The sequence below is a fragment of the Vanrija albida genome (assembly GCF_041260175.1).
Source record: "Vanrija albida strain AlHP1 chromosome Unknown contig_6, whole genome shotgun sequence".
Classification (NCBI taxonomy): domain Eukaryota; kingdom Fungi; phylum Basidiomycota; class Tremellomycetes; order Trichosporonales; family Trichosporonaceae; genus Vanrija; species Vanrija albida.
In genome coordinates, this window is record NW_027191425.1 from 1,250,422 (window position 1) to 1,264,445 (window position 14,024).

The 14,024-nt window shown below is 63.0% G+C and overlaps 8 protein-coding genes and 2 non-coding genes across 10 annotated transcripts; 6 read left to right on the forward strand and 4 right to left on the reverse strand.

Annotated features, from left to right (window-relative positions):
- Positions 1-384: 384 nt before the first annotated feature.
- On the forward strand, positions 385-2,464 carry RPC34 (34-kDa subunit of RNA polymerase III (C); the record flags this gene model as incomplete). The annotated part of the gene is made up of 8 exons (XM_069356264.1): positions 385-450; positions 504-590; positions 632-705; positions 746-810; positions 849-970; positions 1,008-1,154; positions 1,192-1,725; positions 1,772-2,464. The coding sequence occupies 8 exons, from the start codon at positions 385-387 to the stop codon at positions 2,462-2,464; spliced, it is 1,788 nt and encodes a 595-aa protein (XP_069206105.1).
- A 420-nt stretch (positions 2,465-2,884) lies between these two features.
- Q8F55_007846 lies at positions 2,885-2,978 on the forward strand. Its single transcript has one exon. It is a non-coding gene; the product is annotated as a tRNA-Leu (tRNA).
- Positions 2,979-3,018: 40 nt separating this feature from the next.
- Q8F55_007847 lies at positions 3,019-3,099 on the forward strand. The gene has a single exon. It is a non-coding gene; the product is annotated as a tRNA-Gly (tRNA).
- A 578-nt stretch (positions 3,100-3,677) lies between these two features.
- Q8F55_007848 (uncharacterized protein) lies at positions 3,678-4,619 on the forward strand (the record flags this gene model as incomplete). The annotated part of the gene is made up of 1 exon (XM_069356265.1): positions 3,678-4,619. The coding sequence occupies one exon, from the start codon at positions 3,678-3,680 to the stop codon at positions 4,617-4,619; it is 942 nt and encodes a 313-aa protein (XP_069206106.1).
- Positions 4,620-5,248: 629 nt separating this feature from the next.
- On the forward strand, positions 5,249-6,085 carry Q8F55_007849 (uncharacterized protein; the record flags this gene model as incomplete). The annotated part of the gene is made up of 1 exon (XM_069356266.1): positions 5,249-6,085. One exon carries the CDS (start codon positions 5,249-5,251, stop codon positions 6,083-6,085), a length of 837 nt encoding a protein of 278 aa, XP_069206107.1.
- Positions 6,086-6,240: 155 nt separating this feature from the next.
- Q8F55_007850 (uncharacterized protein) lies at positions 6,241-6,865 on the reverse strand (the record flags this gene model as incomplete). The annotated part of the gene is made up of 3 exons (XM_069356267.1): positions 6,241-6,319; positions 6,365-6,590; positions 6,628-6,865. 3 exons carry the CDS (start codon positions 6,863-6,865, stop codon positions 6,241-6,243), a joined length of 543 nt encoding a protein of 180 aa, XP_069206108.1.
- A 244-nt stretch (positions 6,866-7,109) lies between these two features.
- REX4 (3'-5' exonuclease) lies at positions 7,110-8,462 on the reverse strand (the record flags this gene model as incomplete). Its single annotated transcript, XM_069356268.1, has 6 exons — positions 7,110-7,469; positions 7,514-7,979; positions 8,018-8,164; positions 8,213-8,331; positions 8,377-8,415; positions 8,454-8,462. 6 exons carry the CDS (start codon positions 8,460-8,462, stop codon positions 7,110-7,112), a joined length of 1,140 nt encoding a protein of 379 aa, XP_069206109.1.
- A 263-nt stretch (positions 8,463-8,725) lies between these two features.
- On the forward strand, positions 8,726-10,128 carry Q8F55_007852 (uncharacterized protein; the record flags this gene model as incomplete). Its single annotated transcript, XM_069356269.1, has 4 exons — positions 8,726-8,913; positions 8,960-9,700; positions 9,739-9,837; positions 9,873-10,128. 4 exons carry the CDS (start codon positions 8,726-8,728, stop codon positions 10,126-10,128), a joined length of 1,284 nt encoding a protein of 427 aa, XP_069206110.1.
- Positions 10,129-10,332: 204 nt separating this feature from the next.
- Q8F55_007853 (uncharacterized protein) lies at positions 10,333-11,747 on the reverse strand (the record flags this gene model as incomplete). The annotated part of the gene is made up of 4 exons (XM_069356270.1): positions 10,333-10,826; positions 10,912-10,949; positions 10,998-11,045; positions 11,140-11,747. 4 exons carry the CDS (start codon positions 11,745-11,747, stop codon positions 10,333-10,335), a joined length of 1,188 nt encoding a protein of 395 aa, XP_069206111.1.
- Positions 11,748-12,677: 930 nt separating this feature from the next.
- Positions 12,678-14,016, reverse strand: Q8F55_007854 (uncharacterized protein; the record flags this gene model as incomplete). Its single annotated transcript, XM_069356271.1, has 5 exons — positions 12,678-12,915; positions 12,951-13,102; positions 13,135-13,401; positions 13,505-13,820; positions 13,868-14,016. The coding sequence occupies 5 exons, from the start codon at positions 14,014-14,016 to the stop codon at positions 12,678-12,680; spliced, it is 1,122 nt and encodes a 373-aa protein (XP_069206112.1).
- Positions 14,017-14,024: the final 8 nt, after the last annotated feature.

A 14,024-nucleotide genomic window follows, 5' to 3' on the forward strand; every position in this document is an offset into this window, starting at 1 on the left:
AACGACGAGTGGAATGAAGTAGCGGCGGCGGCGGCGGCAGCGGCGGAGGGTGGGCTGCTCTGTCTGCTGTGGTGCACCGGTCTCGGCCTGCTAACACGGGTGCGGGGTGGGTGCTGCCTGCTCCAGTCAATCGTCATTGGTGATAACAACTCGTGACATCCACGTGGCCTTTCCACGTCATTATTTCTCCACATTGACCTACTCCTCACCCAATGTAGATTTCTGCATTTCGGCCAGACTGGTGGTGGTCGACTTGTTGTGACGCTCTCCTGCAACCACACGCTCACTCCAACACTCTTCCCCAGTCGTCCAACAGCCACGCTCAAGAGCGCACATTAGCACAAGCCTGGCGGCACAGACGTCTAACCGAACAGTCTGCCAGTCATGTCGGCTAAGCTCTCCAGCGTGGAGCAAAAGGTCTACAACAAGGTCATGGCCTCAAAGAAGAAGGTGCGTGATAGTAAAGCTGCTGGTCATGCGCGGCTGCTAACACATCACCACAGGCCATGACCTTGGCTCAGATCGAGGCCGCCATCCCCGGTCTGTCCAAGAAGGAGCTCAACACTGCAATCAACAACATTGTCAAGTTTGTGAGTCGAGTCGGTTTCCCACCAGGAGCTAACATGCCCAGAAACTGTTCTCGCCTACGAAGAACAATGATGGTGCCGTCGTCTTTCACGCGGTGGCCGTCGAGGCGGCAAAGAAGTGGGTGCTTCTACGGCTGTACAAGAGCTAACACTACTAGGCAGAACACTCTCACAATGGAGCAGCAGTATGTGTTGACCATCATCGAGAAGGCCGGCAACAAGGGTACGCTTCGTGAGAGTAAAGCAACGGCTAACAACCAGGTATTTCAAAGTCGATGACCTCGATGCAAGTCAACCCGGATGTCATGCCCCGTTCGCAGGTCTTGAAATGCGTGGACGCGCTTGAGAAGCTCGGTCTGATCAAGTCGTTCAAGAGTGTGAACGTGGGTTTAGCAGATCGGGCCAGACGCTGATAGACAGGGCCCAATCACACCGTTGTTCATCCTGGCCAACTTGAACCCTCCAGAGGACATTGCAGGCGGCATCTGGTTCGACGAGAGCAAGGAGTACGATTCCGGGTTTGTCGACACTCTGAAAGAGGTCGTGCTCAACTTTGTGACGACGAAGGTGGGCCTTGCGCGCGTCGACAAAACTAACATGACAGACTTTCCCGAACCAGAAGGGCAAGGACTCGATCTCGAAGCTTGTCGCCAACCCTATCCACCCGATTGCCAAGACGCCGTCTCTTCCGACGCCTCAGGAGGTGCTCCGTTTCATCCTCGCCAACAAGGTGACGAGCGCCGCCCTCACTGTGAAGAACGTCATGGAGATTGCACGCGCTCTTGAGCTTGACGGCCTTATTGAGGCAGTCAAGCCAGTAGGCGGTGTTGCTGTCGAGGAGCGCTACGAGTCGGACTCGGACGCAGAGCCCGCGCCAAAGCGCCGCCGAGCCAAGGAGTCTGATGACGAGCTGGACCCCGAGGAGCGCGCACGCCGGGATCGAAAGAACCGGGAAAAGCTCAAGGCAAAGCTCAAGGAGAAGAAGCGGGAGGAGAAGCGCAAGGAGAAGGAGAAGAAGGCGCGAGCCAAGGAGAAGGAGAGAGAGAAGCGTCGCAAGGAGAAGGAGAAGGAGAAGCGCCGCAAGGAGAAGGACCGCAAGAGGAAGGAGAGGGATCAGAAGAAGAAGGGCAAGTCGAAGGTAAGTTGGCACCGATGCGCCACTCGTTCGTGTGCTAAAGCCACAGTACATCGACTCTGACGATGAGCCCCTCCGCGAGGTGGACGACTCTAGCCCCGTGGCGCCAAAGCGCAAGCGTGTTGTCGAGTCTGACTCTGAGTCGGACCCGATCTCCTCGGACTCGGACAGCGACAGCTCGTCTGACTCTAGCTCCGACTCTGATTCGGATACCGACTCGGATGTGTCGTCAGTTGCCTCTGAGGACATTGACTCTGGTCACATCTCCTTGAAGCCCAAATCGTCGAACATTGGCATCTCGGCGAACCCATTTTTCTCGAGCGACGGCTCCAACACCCTGATCGACCTCGACGACCAGGCAGTGGTTTACCGCGCCATCCGCCGCCTCACCATCCCACTTGGCCAGATGCAGGCTCCGTGCGGCGGTTGTCCCCAGTTCAACTTCTGCGAGGAGGACGGCCCGGTCAACCCGTCGGGCTGCTCGTACTTTTCCGACTGGCTTTCTGGCACCAACGGTGGCTGGACTGCGGAGGTGAAGGCTGAGAAGGCTGCCAAGGCTGCCGAGGAGGAGAAGGCGCGTCGCCGTGCGCTTGCGGAGGCCAATGGCGAGCCCGATCCGGAGCAGGCCAACGGAGGGGACGAGACTGTGCTCTATGAGGAGGGCATGTACGAGGAGGGCGGCGAGTACGACGAGGGCGACTACGCCGAGGGGGACTACGAGAACGGCGACCTGGAGTTCTAGAGAAACCAAGGGGGAACGTGCGTTCTTGTCACGGGAGAACGCCGAGAGGGTTCTTTATTACACACCATGACTGTTAGCATGGCTGTCTAGCATTTACATTCTGCATTGTGCTGTATATTAGGGCGATGAGGGGTGTTGGAGAGGTGATGGGGCGTTGGAGAGGCGATGGTGGACAAGGCGAGTGGTGAAGACGGCGAGGGGGAAGTGGCGGAGGAAGTGGCGGGGGGAGTGGGAAGGAGCAAGGGTCTCTCGTTGAACTCAGGGACAGGCGACGCGCCTGCCGACTCTGCGGGCACCTTCGTCAAGTGTGCGAGAGCCACCTGGAGGCCAGATGGCCGGGTCGACGGCTTGCAAGCTCCTCGTCCCAGCCTCGAAGACTCATAACGAACGCGCCAACTCCGAGAACATCCAAAAATGATCGGCGAGATGGCCGAGCGGTCTAAGGCGCTGTGTTAAGGTGTGCATCAAGCATATCCGCAGTCTTCGGACGTGGGTTCGAATCCCACTCTCGTCAGCAGAGGATTCAGTTCCTCCCAAGCAACCAATCATCTATAACACCGTTGGTGAAACGGTATCATGCGTCGTTGCCATGTGCAAAACTCGACGCGGCAGGGGTTCGACTCCCTTACGGTGTAGATGAACATCCGATCATATCGCGTTTTTGAGTTCTTTGGGTCAAGATGATGGAGAGTACCGATCAGCGGTGGCATTTTGAGGTGCGGGTGGCAGTTCTGTCGAGTATGATACCCGAGGTGATTGTTCTGGCGGCGTTCGTGCCCTGTTGGAATCCACTGATGACGAAGGCTTCCGGGCCCATGCTCAAATGATCCTGTGTGTTGGTACTCTGAGCTCGACAGTGGTCACGACAGTGGGGTCGGAAGCGACCCAAAAGAGGGAGTGGTTGACGTCTTGGTCCGCGTTGAGGTAGAGGACCACGCATCCACTTTTGCCACACCAGGGGATCTCGTGACTGAATGACGTCTGTGAGATCATCCGGCTGGGCCTCTGTCGGAGCCGAGGAGACGTTTCACCCTCCGGCCCTCGAAGCATCGGTTGGACTTCGACTCACGCCCCTACTTGCAGCACATGTGTCGGATCCTGGCCGTTTGTCGTGACCCACTCTGTCGAGAAGAGTCCGACTCGCTGGTCCCGTCATCGTCTTCTCCACCTTCGGCAGAGCGAAAGTCCAACTCGGCCCCACCCTCTTACCAGCATGGCCCAGCAGCCCAGCCCGCCAGTGCTTCCTTTCGAGCTGGTGCAAGAGATCATCCAGACTCTGGATGGAGAGGACGACCGGCCGACACTCCTCACCCTCCTACAAGTCTCCACGGGCTGCTGGGAGGCGGCGGCGCGGGTCCTGTACCGCACGCTAGTCCTGACCAAGGACCGGATCGAGCGGCTCTTCCTCTCAGGCGGAGAGGACCTCGCGGTCGTCAGTGACAAGCCAGAGGAGCGCCTTGTCCACCTTGGCCATCGGACACGCCGCGCCCTGAGCTTCACCGTACGCGTCGAGCTTCACGACATAGGGGATGAGCACATCTACCTGCTCTGGGCGGCGACCATTCCCGACATACCTCTCTTTCCAAACTCGCGTCAAGTTCTCGTGCGTCACTACACAGGTCGATGGCGGGCTACCTGCTGGTTTCCTGAGAAGGACGTCCCGCAAGACGTGGATCTTTTCGACCAGATAGATCTCTGCGTCCTGTGGGATCAGGCCTTCTTTCAGAGCGAGTTTTTACCCGCGAAGAAGCTCAAGCAGGTCAACATCCACGGTGTCTACAGGCCAAATTTCCACAACACACCGTACCCCGACGAGTGGGAGGAGCTTCGCTGGTTCGTTTACTCGGCATCAGGCTTCGCCGACCGTGCGGCCGAGACCTTTGACAACGTGGAGAAGTTCTTGGACGACATCGATCCCGATTCCAAGCTCCCCCCAGTACAACACCTTGTCGGTACGGATGTCTGGGAGGATGCGACGCTGGGTAACCTCTACAGGGAGAGGGGATGGGTGCCAAGCCCCACCTCGAGGATCCAGATATCGTTTGACACGGCCGAATGGCGCGCGCCGCCATGCGTTGTGTGCGGGGAGAAGTTTGACTTCCCACTAGACACTCAGGTCAACTACAAGGGTGCACCCCACTGGTTCAACGCATAAGGACCAAGAGGGGTGCAGGGGGCGCATGGAGCTGGGGACAGGGGGCCGCCGGGGCTCGTCGATGACCAACCACTGAACACATGTACCTCGTCTCCCTGCATGTTCGTACATACACTGCATATTCGTACACACACTACATGTTCGTACACACACTGTATGCACGTACTCTTCGCCTACGTCCCCAGTGGCCCGTCAGGCAGCTCGGCCGCTTCCACGTCCCAGGATATGCCAGTCGCCGAGCGACCCAGCGGCGAGTGTTGGCCAAGACGGGGGTCACGCGAGGGTCGGCGTGCTTGCACCGTCGGCACCATGATGGCCTTGTCGCTCTACGCATGAGGCCTCGTTGCAAACGCACTTGCAGGGGGAGGAGGTGAAGTCGTGGCCTCTGGCAGAGCATGGGCGAGTGTGACGCCGTGCCGAACCGACTGCCGCTGACTCTAGTGATGTGCATTAGCCCGTCGCATTAATGTTCCATTAGACCCTTTGTAATCCGTTTCCCTCCAATCCTAATCGCCACCTGCGAGGTGGAGGCCGTCCCCAAACCCCCTGCTCGCGGGGACCCCATCACCTCGATCATTGGGGGGCGTCAAAGCCAAAGCCAACGAGGCCACATCGCCCACCGCACGACAATGCCGCTGCTCTCCACCCTCGGGCTGCAGCCGCGCCTCGGCCCGCTCCTCGACTCGGCGGCCGCCGCGATCACACGACACCCGCTGCTCGCCTCGCTTGCCCTCCTCGCGCTCGCGCTCGCCCTCGTCCCCCTGGCGCGCAGCTACCGCGGCTTCCTCGCCCTCGGGCCCGGCGGGCTGCCGCACAACGTGCTCGGCTGGGCCGTGCAGGCGCTGCTGCGGCCGTTTGCGCGCGAGACACACAGCGTCGGCGTGTACGACTCGGAGGCGGCGGTCTGGGCCTACCCCTCGCACGGGCGCGTCTCCTTCCTCTGGAAGACTGTCCTCCCCGCCCGCGCGGCCCCCGCGCCAGAGGTGCCAGATTACATCGCACCGCAGCGGCAGGTGACGCAGGCGGCGGGGCCGGAGACCATCGAGGCCATGGGCGCGTTCCTCGCGCACCTTGCCGAGGCGAACCCCGGCCTCCTAGCGATACGGGGGAGCAAGCTCGAGGACCACGCCAGCTCGGCGCTGTGGATCGAGGCGAACGACACCGACCGCCCCCTGCCGGAGTACCTGCGCCCGCTCGTCCGCGGCGAGCTCGTCCACGTCCACGCTGAGGGCAGCTCGCACATCACGCTCAGCCTCGCCGACGCGGCCAAGGCCCTCGCCGGCGGCTGGGGCGAGCGGCACCCCCTCAGCGGGGTCAAGGCGTTCGGCCTGCCCATGTCGTATGTCATGCTCTACGCGCCGCGGGACAAGGCCGAGCTCGCCGTGTGGAAGACCTTTGTGCGCGCCAGCGTGGGCTTTACGACGGCGGACTGGGCGCCGAAGTACCAGCCGCTGCGGCTCGACTAGGCGACGTGGGGTTGCTGACTGCAGGTCGCCTCGCCCGAGCCACATCACCTGGGGCCGGTCGGCTAGTCACCGAGCATGTACGATTATGGGTTGCGCAGCGAGACAAGGATATCAACTGACATGGAGGTGACTGACAACCCGGCCCGAGACTAGCCCTACCTCGATCCCCCCGACGCGCCCGAGCCCGCCGAGCTCAAGCACCGCCGGTGCTCTGCCTTCTTGTGGAGATACGTCCTGGCGTCGGCGTCAGCTTCTCCCCCCTCCCACACGCCCACTCACGCAGCGGCAAACGTGTCCACCGAGTTCTGGAGGCGCTCAACGCGCTCCACCAGCGCGCGGAGGAGGCGCATGCTCTCCGCGCGCGCCGCCGCGTCCTCGTGCCTCTGGGTAGCGAGCTGCGCCGCGAGCGCGACCACGGCGGGGTCAGGCGCGAACTGTATCGATGCACCGCTGCCGCTCCCGCTCGCAGAGGAGCGCGGCGCGACCCGCGGCTCGGGGTAGCACCCTGCGGCGTCAGCTCGCTCCCCCGGCGCCCGCCCCACCGTCGTGCAGCGCGAACACGCGCCGGATCCAGCTGGCCGCCTCCTCCTTGACCTCGGCACTCGTCCCGTCGCACGTCTGTATCCTGTTGCCGAGGCGCGCGAGCTCTGCCCCCACGGCTGGGGGGAGCGGGAGCGAGATGCCGCCGAGAGCAATGTGCTGCTCCACCAGCTGCGTGTACGACACAAAGTCGTGGTGCTTTGTCACTTCGTCGATGATCGTGACTATCATGTTGCGCATTGTGGGTGGGGGGTGGCAGAGTGATGAGGACAAGGGAGGCGAGAAGAAGCAGCGCGGAGAAGACGCGTTGGCTTCGCGCTCGCTCTCGCACCAGACGCGTCGAGCGAGCCTGGCCCGAGCGTCCGCTCGCACGCCCCAGTGAGCACCCGCTCGCCCGCACAAGTGTTCCGCCTGAATCACCAATGCACCATATGCACTAGTATACATGGTCCATGCAATATTGTACACTCGACCCGACTCTGCTTCACGACGCCGCCTCCTCCCACCAGTTGCCGCCGGCGCCAGCCCCCGCCTTCGGCGCCTCGACCGGCCCGCGCCGCTTCGGCTGGTCGCCCTCGACCTTTTTGCCAAACCGGCGCACCACGACACTCAGGCCCGACGAGATGCCCTTGCGCCCACCGCCGGGGAACTGCTGCGGCGCCTTGCGCTTCTTGCCGTCGGCCTCGTCCTCGTCGTCGTCGTCGGCACCGCGCTTCCGCTTGCCCTTGGCCAGCGGCTCCATGCCCGTCTTTTCGCGGTACGCCTCCATCACCTTGCGCAGCGACGCCTCCCACTCGGGCTTGTGCAGCCGGTACAGGGCCATTGTTGCGCGCGCATCAGTGACCTGGGGCGTCAGCTGTCTTTGTTCTGTACCAACAACCGACGCACCGAACTATGCGACCCCGCCTGAATCTTGAGCCCCAATTCCAACTCGACGAGCTTCTTCAGACCCGGTCTCTTCGTCTTGGCCGCCTCCCTCAGCTGCTTGCACTTTTGCGTGTCGCGCACAAAGGGGTTCGGGTGGCTCAAAAGGAGCGCCTGGGCGTCAGTGCTGCTCGCAGCCGCACGCACCTTCATGTCGTTCTCGATCGCATGACCGATGAGGATACGCCCCTCGACCAGGTCGGCCACCTTCTTCTGCACCTCCTCGAACGGCGGCGCGTCCTGGATATCCTTCTCACGAACGCCCGACACCCACGTCCGCCAGTCGGTCACGCGCTCGCGCGGCTGCACAAACGTGTCGAGCAGCACGTGGCCGTGGTAGTTGACCAGCGAGACGCGTGCGAGGGCGGATTCCGAGCCCAGGTGGCCCAGTCCCACCATTTCACAATCGACCGCGATGTAATTGCCGGGGCTGGCGTCAGTTGAGCGACTTGACCTTCGTCAACTCACGCCCTCTTCGCCTCGTTCAGCACCGACTGCCCCGCGACCATCGTGCGCAGCTCCTGCAGAAGCGGCTTGTCCGAAGGTGCTGGGAGGAAGACGACCTCGGCCTTGGGCTCCGGCGCGTCCTGCGTGCGCGAGGGACCGGCTTCTTTACTGTTGGGGTTAGGGCTGAGCAACGATCGTCCACATCAGCTGACCCACCTCGGCTCTGGCTCGAGCTGCTTGGCAAAGCTTCCAACGCCGCCAAATCGCCTGTTCTTGCGCTTCTTGGGCGGTGCCGAGCCATTGCCGCCCTTGGGCTCGCTCGAAGTGTTGATCTTCTGCGGCGTGTCAGCTCAGTCCGGACCGATGGCAGCTGAACGTACCTTCTTGAGCGACTCCCAGTTGCTACTTGCGGGCGCTGCCTGGTGGGTGAGCTCTACCTCGACGACGAAATACCCACCTTGCTCATCTTGCCAAGTTGTTGATAGGAAGGTGAGAGTCGAGTCCGAGTCGAGGGAAGGATCTTGTCAACATCACCATTGACGCACCTCTGATCGCGAAGAATTCAAGTTCGGCTTTACGGACATTCCGCGATCTCCTTTCCAGGCACCAGGCACCCAACCTGTAACGCCCTTGTCCGATGGCATCACGATGGCGAAGCGCTCGAAGTAGTCAACGACAAGCAGTCAGACTCAACATCGCCCATCTCACCTTGACTCTGCTCTACACACAATGAGTGAGCAGCAGCCCCTCTTGCCCTCGGCTGCGGCTACGGCCCCGTCGCCCGCCGCCGCGCGCAAGCGGCGCATCATCACGGTCGTCGCGCCGCTCGTCCTCGTTGCCGCCACCATCTTCGTCGTCATCTTCGGCGAGCGCCGGCCCAAGGAGCCGCTCGCGCTGGCCAACTACTACCTCAAGACGTATGTGCTGAACCACTCCCCGCAACATGCCAGCTCACACACCCAGATCCCCCGTGATCGACGGCCACATCGACCTTCCGATCCTGGCCCGCAGCCTCGTCGGCAATGACATCAACAAGCTCGACCTGCGCACCCGCGGCGCCCCGGGGCACGTCGATATCCCGCGCATCCGCGAGGGCCAGCTCGGCGGCTTCTTCTGGAGCGTCTACACCGACTGCCACGCCAAGGAGGACGGGCCCGACTTCCTCAACCCGTCGTACCACGTCCGCGACACGCTCGAGCAGATCGACGTCGCGCTCAACCTGATCGACAAGTACGACGACACGTTCCGGTTCGTCAAGACGGCCGACGAGGCCGTTGCGGCCATCAAGGCGGGCCGCGTTGCGTCCTTCCTCGGCATCGAGGGCGCGCACCAGCTCGGCAACTCGCTCGCCGTCCTGCGCCAGTACTACACGCTCGGGGTGCGCTACGCGACGCTCACGCACTCGTGCAACAATGCGTTTGCTGATTCCGGTGGCTTCCTCACCCCCGTCAACGAGACGTGGGGCGGCCTCTCGACGTTCGGCCAGGACCTCATCAAGGAGATGAACCGCCTCGGCATGCTCATCGACCTCAGCCACGTGTCGGACAAGACGGCGGCCCAGGCCATCGAGCTCTCGCGCGCGCCCGTCATGTGGAGCCACTCGGCCGCGCGCCACTTCAACAACATCTCGCGAAACGTGCCCGACGAGCTGCTGTCCAAGATTGGCCAGGGGAGGAAGCAGCTCGACGGCGTCGTCATGGTCAAGTGCGTGGGCGTACTGGCGCAAGTTACTGACCGCCCAGCTTCTACCCCTCGTTCGCGTCGAGCAACCCCGCAGAGGTCGACGTCGCGTACATCGCCGACGAGATCGAGTACATTGCCACCCAGACGAGCCGTGCACAGTGAGTCACCACCGCGTCACCGCGCTTACTCCCAGCGTTGGCATCGGGTCTGACTACGACGGCATCGAGTCGGTCCCCAAGGGCCTCGAGGACGTGTCCAAATACCCCCACCTCTTTGCCGAGCTCATCCGTCGCGGCTGGTCAAAGCACGATCTTGCGGGTCTCGCCGGTGGCAACATCATCCGCGTCCTGCGCGGTGCCGAGGAAGTCGCCCACAAGCTCCGCAAGCGCGCGCCGAGCATGGCAAAGTACTCGAAGCGCCGAGACCTCGACCCCCGTGAGCTTCCTTAGTCGGACCTTGAATAGACCTAGACGCGTAGAAGGGGCGAGGGTGTGAACAATGCTGCGTGCGAGTGTCGACTCTGCAATGCATAACATGTCGTCGGAAATAGGCACAATCTACATAACTAGTCACAACGCGCATCTAACGCTGTTCACTATACACGAGGCACGCACAGTAGCCGCTGGGGCACCGTCGTGCGCTCAAAGTCCTTCTTACATGGCCATGCTGGCGGCAGCGGCCTTGCTGATCGGCTGGAACGAAGGAACCGAGACGTTGGGGTTGCCCCAGCCAAACATGCCGCTGTCGCGCTCCGTCGTCGTCAACTTGCGGAAGACGAGGAGCGGCATCTCGCCCTCGTCGAGGTCGGCAAGGTTGATGCTGCCGACAAAGGTGTAGCCGCGTGACGTATGTGTGATGTTCTTCATGATCGAGAGAATGATGCTGCGGGCGCTGATGAGCCCCATGGTGTGGTGCGAGACCCATGGGCTGCCGCGCAGGCGCAGCTCGCGACAATGTCTCTCGCGGACACGGGCGTCGCGCACACCGTCGGCCCAGTGCGCCTTGATTCCCTCCTCGAGTGCCTGGCCGACATCGGCCTCGGCATCGATGATCCAGATCCGGTCCGACGAGTAGAACGCAACGCCCATGAACACGGGGTCGGCATCGGGCTCGCTTCGGACAAGCGTGAGGGTGTCCTTGCCCGAGTCTGGGCGAGTTAGCACTGCGGACTTTGTCGGCACCGCTCGGTCCCGGTGTTATCGGGTGATAACAAGGGCCGTAATGCTACTCACCCTTTGCACTCGTGCGGAAACTTGACTCCAGCAGGTACCTGTGTGCGTGTCAGATGCAGTCCTCTTCGCTGCCCGTCTCGACTCACCCGATTCTCGAAAACTCGGCGAGCAAGTAGAGAATGATACGCTTGGACCTGTGATGTGTCAGCACAGATTCACTGATTGCTCGCCGCCTGCCGAGTGGCCAGCGGCGTTGCACACGGCGCGCCCGGACGCCACAACACTTACGACACCTTGTCCTCGCTGCGGGGCATCCAACAGCTGTCCTTCATCGACACCTCCCAGACGCCGCCGTCGCATCCCTTGGACTTGTGGAATTTCATCAGGTCGGCCTGGTACTCAACGGGCCCCGAGCTCTTGACTCCGCGCTTCCACGCGCGTCTAATCGTGTCGAGCACGAGCGGCCTGAAGCGCGTGGGGAGGCCGATAAAGCTGAGCGTCGACGTCGACGACACGGTCATGCTGAAGAACGGAATGAGCTTGTCCGAGTCAGACTCGGGCAAGGGGCACATGGCGCCAAAGGACGAGACGGATGTGCCCGGCGTCGACGACGAGTCGCGGTCGTCGACCGACCAGCGCGAGTCAACCGTGTCGGTACGCCCGAACGAGCTGCCGTTGTTGCCGTTGGTGCGGAGGCTGAGGCGTCCGAACGCCGACGCCGAGGTCGACGAGCCCGTCATTTCGCTCTCCGTGACGCTGGGCGCGCTCGGCTGCCGCAGGATGCCCTGCACGGGCGTGCTGGCCTCGTTGACGACGATGGTGGGGGACGCGGGCGTCGAGGCCCCAGAGTTGGCGGCCGACTTGTTGCGCCGATGCGAGAGGAGCGGGAGGGGCATGGCGAGGACGAAGGAAGGGAGGGAAGGTGGTGGAGGAGGGGGGATGTCGGTGCGGACGCGTTTTATGCGTGTCGTGCGGGGTGCTCGAGGGGGAGGGTGGCGAGGGGGTGAGAGAGGGCAATGTAGAGCCGAGCTGCCAAGGCCTTTCGGGGCGCGTGAAGTGGGAAAGTGAAGAGAGAGTTGATGAATCAACAAAGTGGGCGGCGAAAACGAAACTTGTGGAGGGAGTGGGTGTGAAACGAAACGCGCCGCGACGTGCCCGCCTGGCGCGCCCAGCTGGAGCTGGAGCTGGCGGCCGTCGTCATTGCTGCGTGGTCGCCGTCGTCAAGATACAGACTGCATGTACAGTAGTTGGACCTGACTCATCGACCAAACAATGCACACGGGGCGGGCGGGGGCCTGCCAGCGTCAGTCACGGAACACGCAGGTATGTACATGTGCATCTTGCATGTGTCAAGCCTGATGCATCACGCAGGAGCAACGCTATCACGGCTGCCTCCCACGGCACCGCACCCAGGCTTGCTCCTGCAGGCTCGCTTCGCGCGCAGCAGCAGCACAGCCGTCGACCTGGTGACCCGCAGCATGCTCCACGGTGCTCGTCATGCTCGACGTCGTCCTCGCTTCTCCGACTTCGCTTGGAGCAGCGATGTGCCCGGTTGTCGTTGCTGCCTTACGCTGCCAAGTGTTCGTCAGGAAAACTTTGTGCCCACTGTGGCATGCCAAGACTTTTGCAATCAAACACTCGCCACGGCGCCAAGATAACGGACAAGTGGCGCCCTGGGCACCTTGGTGGGCCTCCACCCACAACCCACGACAGACAGCCGCCACGAGCCCATGCATCCACGCCACAGCACGCGGACCGCACTGGCCCTGTGCGAGGCGACACGTTTCAGGGGGGGACAAGGTACCAGCTACATGCACTGCCTAGACCTAGTCCGACACACGCGTCACGACCGTGTCCACCGCGAGGCGGTCGAGCTCGTCGCCGATCGTCTTCATGCCGGGGATCACGCGCGCCGGCGGCGGGATGTCAAACGACAGCCCGCGCGGCGTGCTCGGCCGGCGCGCCTTGCCCGAGCGGCCAGAGATGTGCACGCCGGGGCTGGGGAGCGGCGGGAGCCCAGCGCTCAGCGGGGTGCCGATAAACTTTGCAATGACGGGGTTGACACTGGGGTCAGTCAGCGGCACCGCACCCCCGCTCACATGTTGGGACTCGTCAGCGTCATGTAGTGGTCGGCGTGCTGGATGAGCGTCACGTTTGCGCGCGCCGTGTGCCCCTGCTGCACCTGGGCAAAGTTGAACTCTGAGCACCAGTTCTCTGCGTCCTCCGCAAACGAGTCGGTAGACCCCACGCCCTGGCATCAGCTGGCTTCCTTCCTCCACCCACCTGGAGCACCAGCACCGGCACATTGATCCGCCCCAGCGTCTCGGCGCTCGGAGGCGCGCGCGTGCGCAGGGGACGCCAGATGTACCACGCTGCGTCGGCCGCCTCCTGCTCGGTGGCAGTGGCGAAGTGGGCGCGCGCGAGCGCGACGTACTCGTCCCGGATTTCGAGGACGGCGCGGGGGAGCGCGCCGGCGTCGTACTCGAACGTCGCGGTCGTGATCATGTCGAGGAGCTCGAGGTCGCGCTTGGCGACCGCGTGGACGAGCGACTGGGGGGTCAGATGCCAAGAAGACTGCCCGTGGCTCGGCCCGCCAGGCAGTGCAGTCACCTGGCCGCAGTCACCCGGCTACCGGCTACGACCCACTACGCACCTCCTCACACTCCTTGAACGCGAGCGCCGTCTCGTCGTTGTCGCGCGCCGGCGGGAGCGCGATGAGCACGAGGCCCTGCACCAGCTCCGGCCGCGCCGCCGCCAGCGCAGCGGCCACGAGGGACCCAAAGCCCGCGCCGACGACGTGGACGTCCTTTGCGCCGAGGGCGTCGAGCCCGGCCGCGACGTCGGCGGCCGCCGTGTCGACCGAGTAGTCCGCGTCCCGGCCCGACACCTGCGTCGCGCCGTGCCCGCGCAGGTCGAACGAGACGAGGTTGTAGTGCTGCGCGAAGAGGGGGTCGTCGATCTGCGGGTAGCTAGTGAGCGAGCGTCAGCGAGTGGGCGCGGTTTGGGCCAGGCGCACAAGAAGAGACTGTCGAGCCACGTCGGGTGGCAGAACAGGATGGTCGGGAGCTTGGGCTCGATCGCTGACGCCTGCGGGTTGCCCGGCACGCTGATGCGCGCGTGCAGCGCGACCTTGAAGCCGTTGGTGCTGATGTTGACTGTTGCCATGGTGCGCA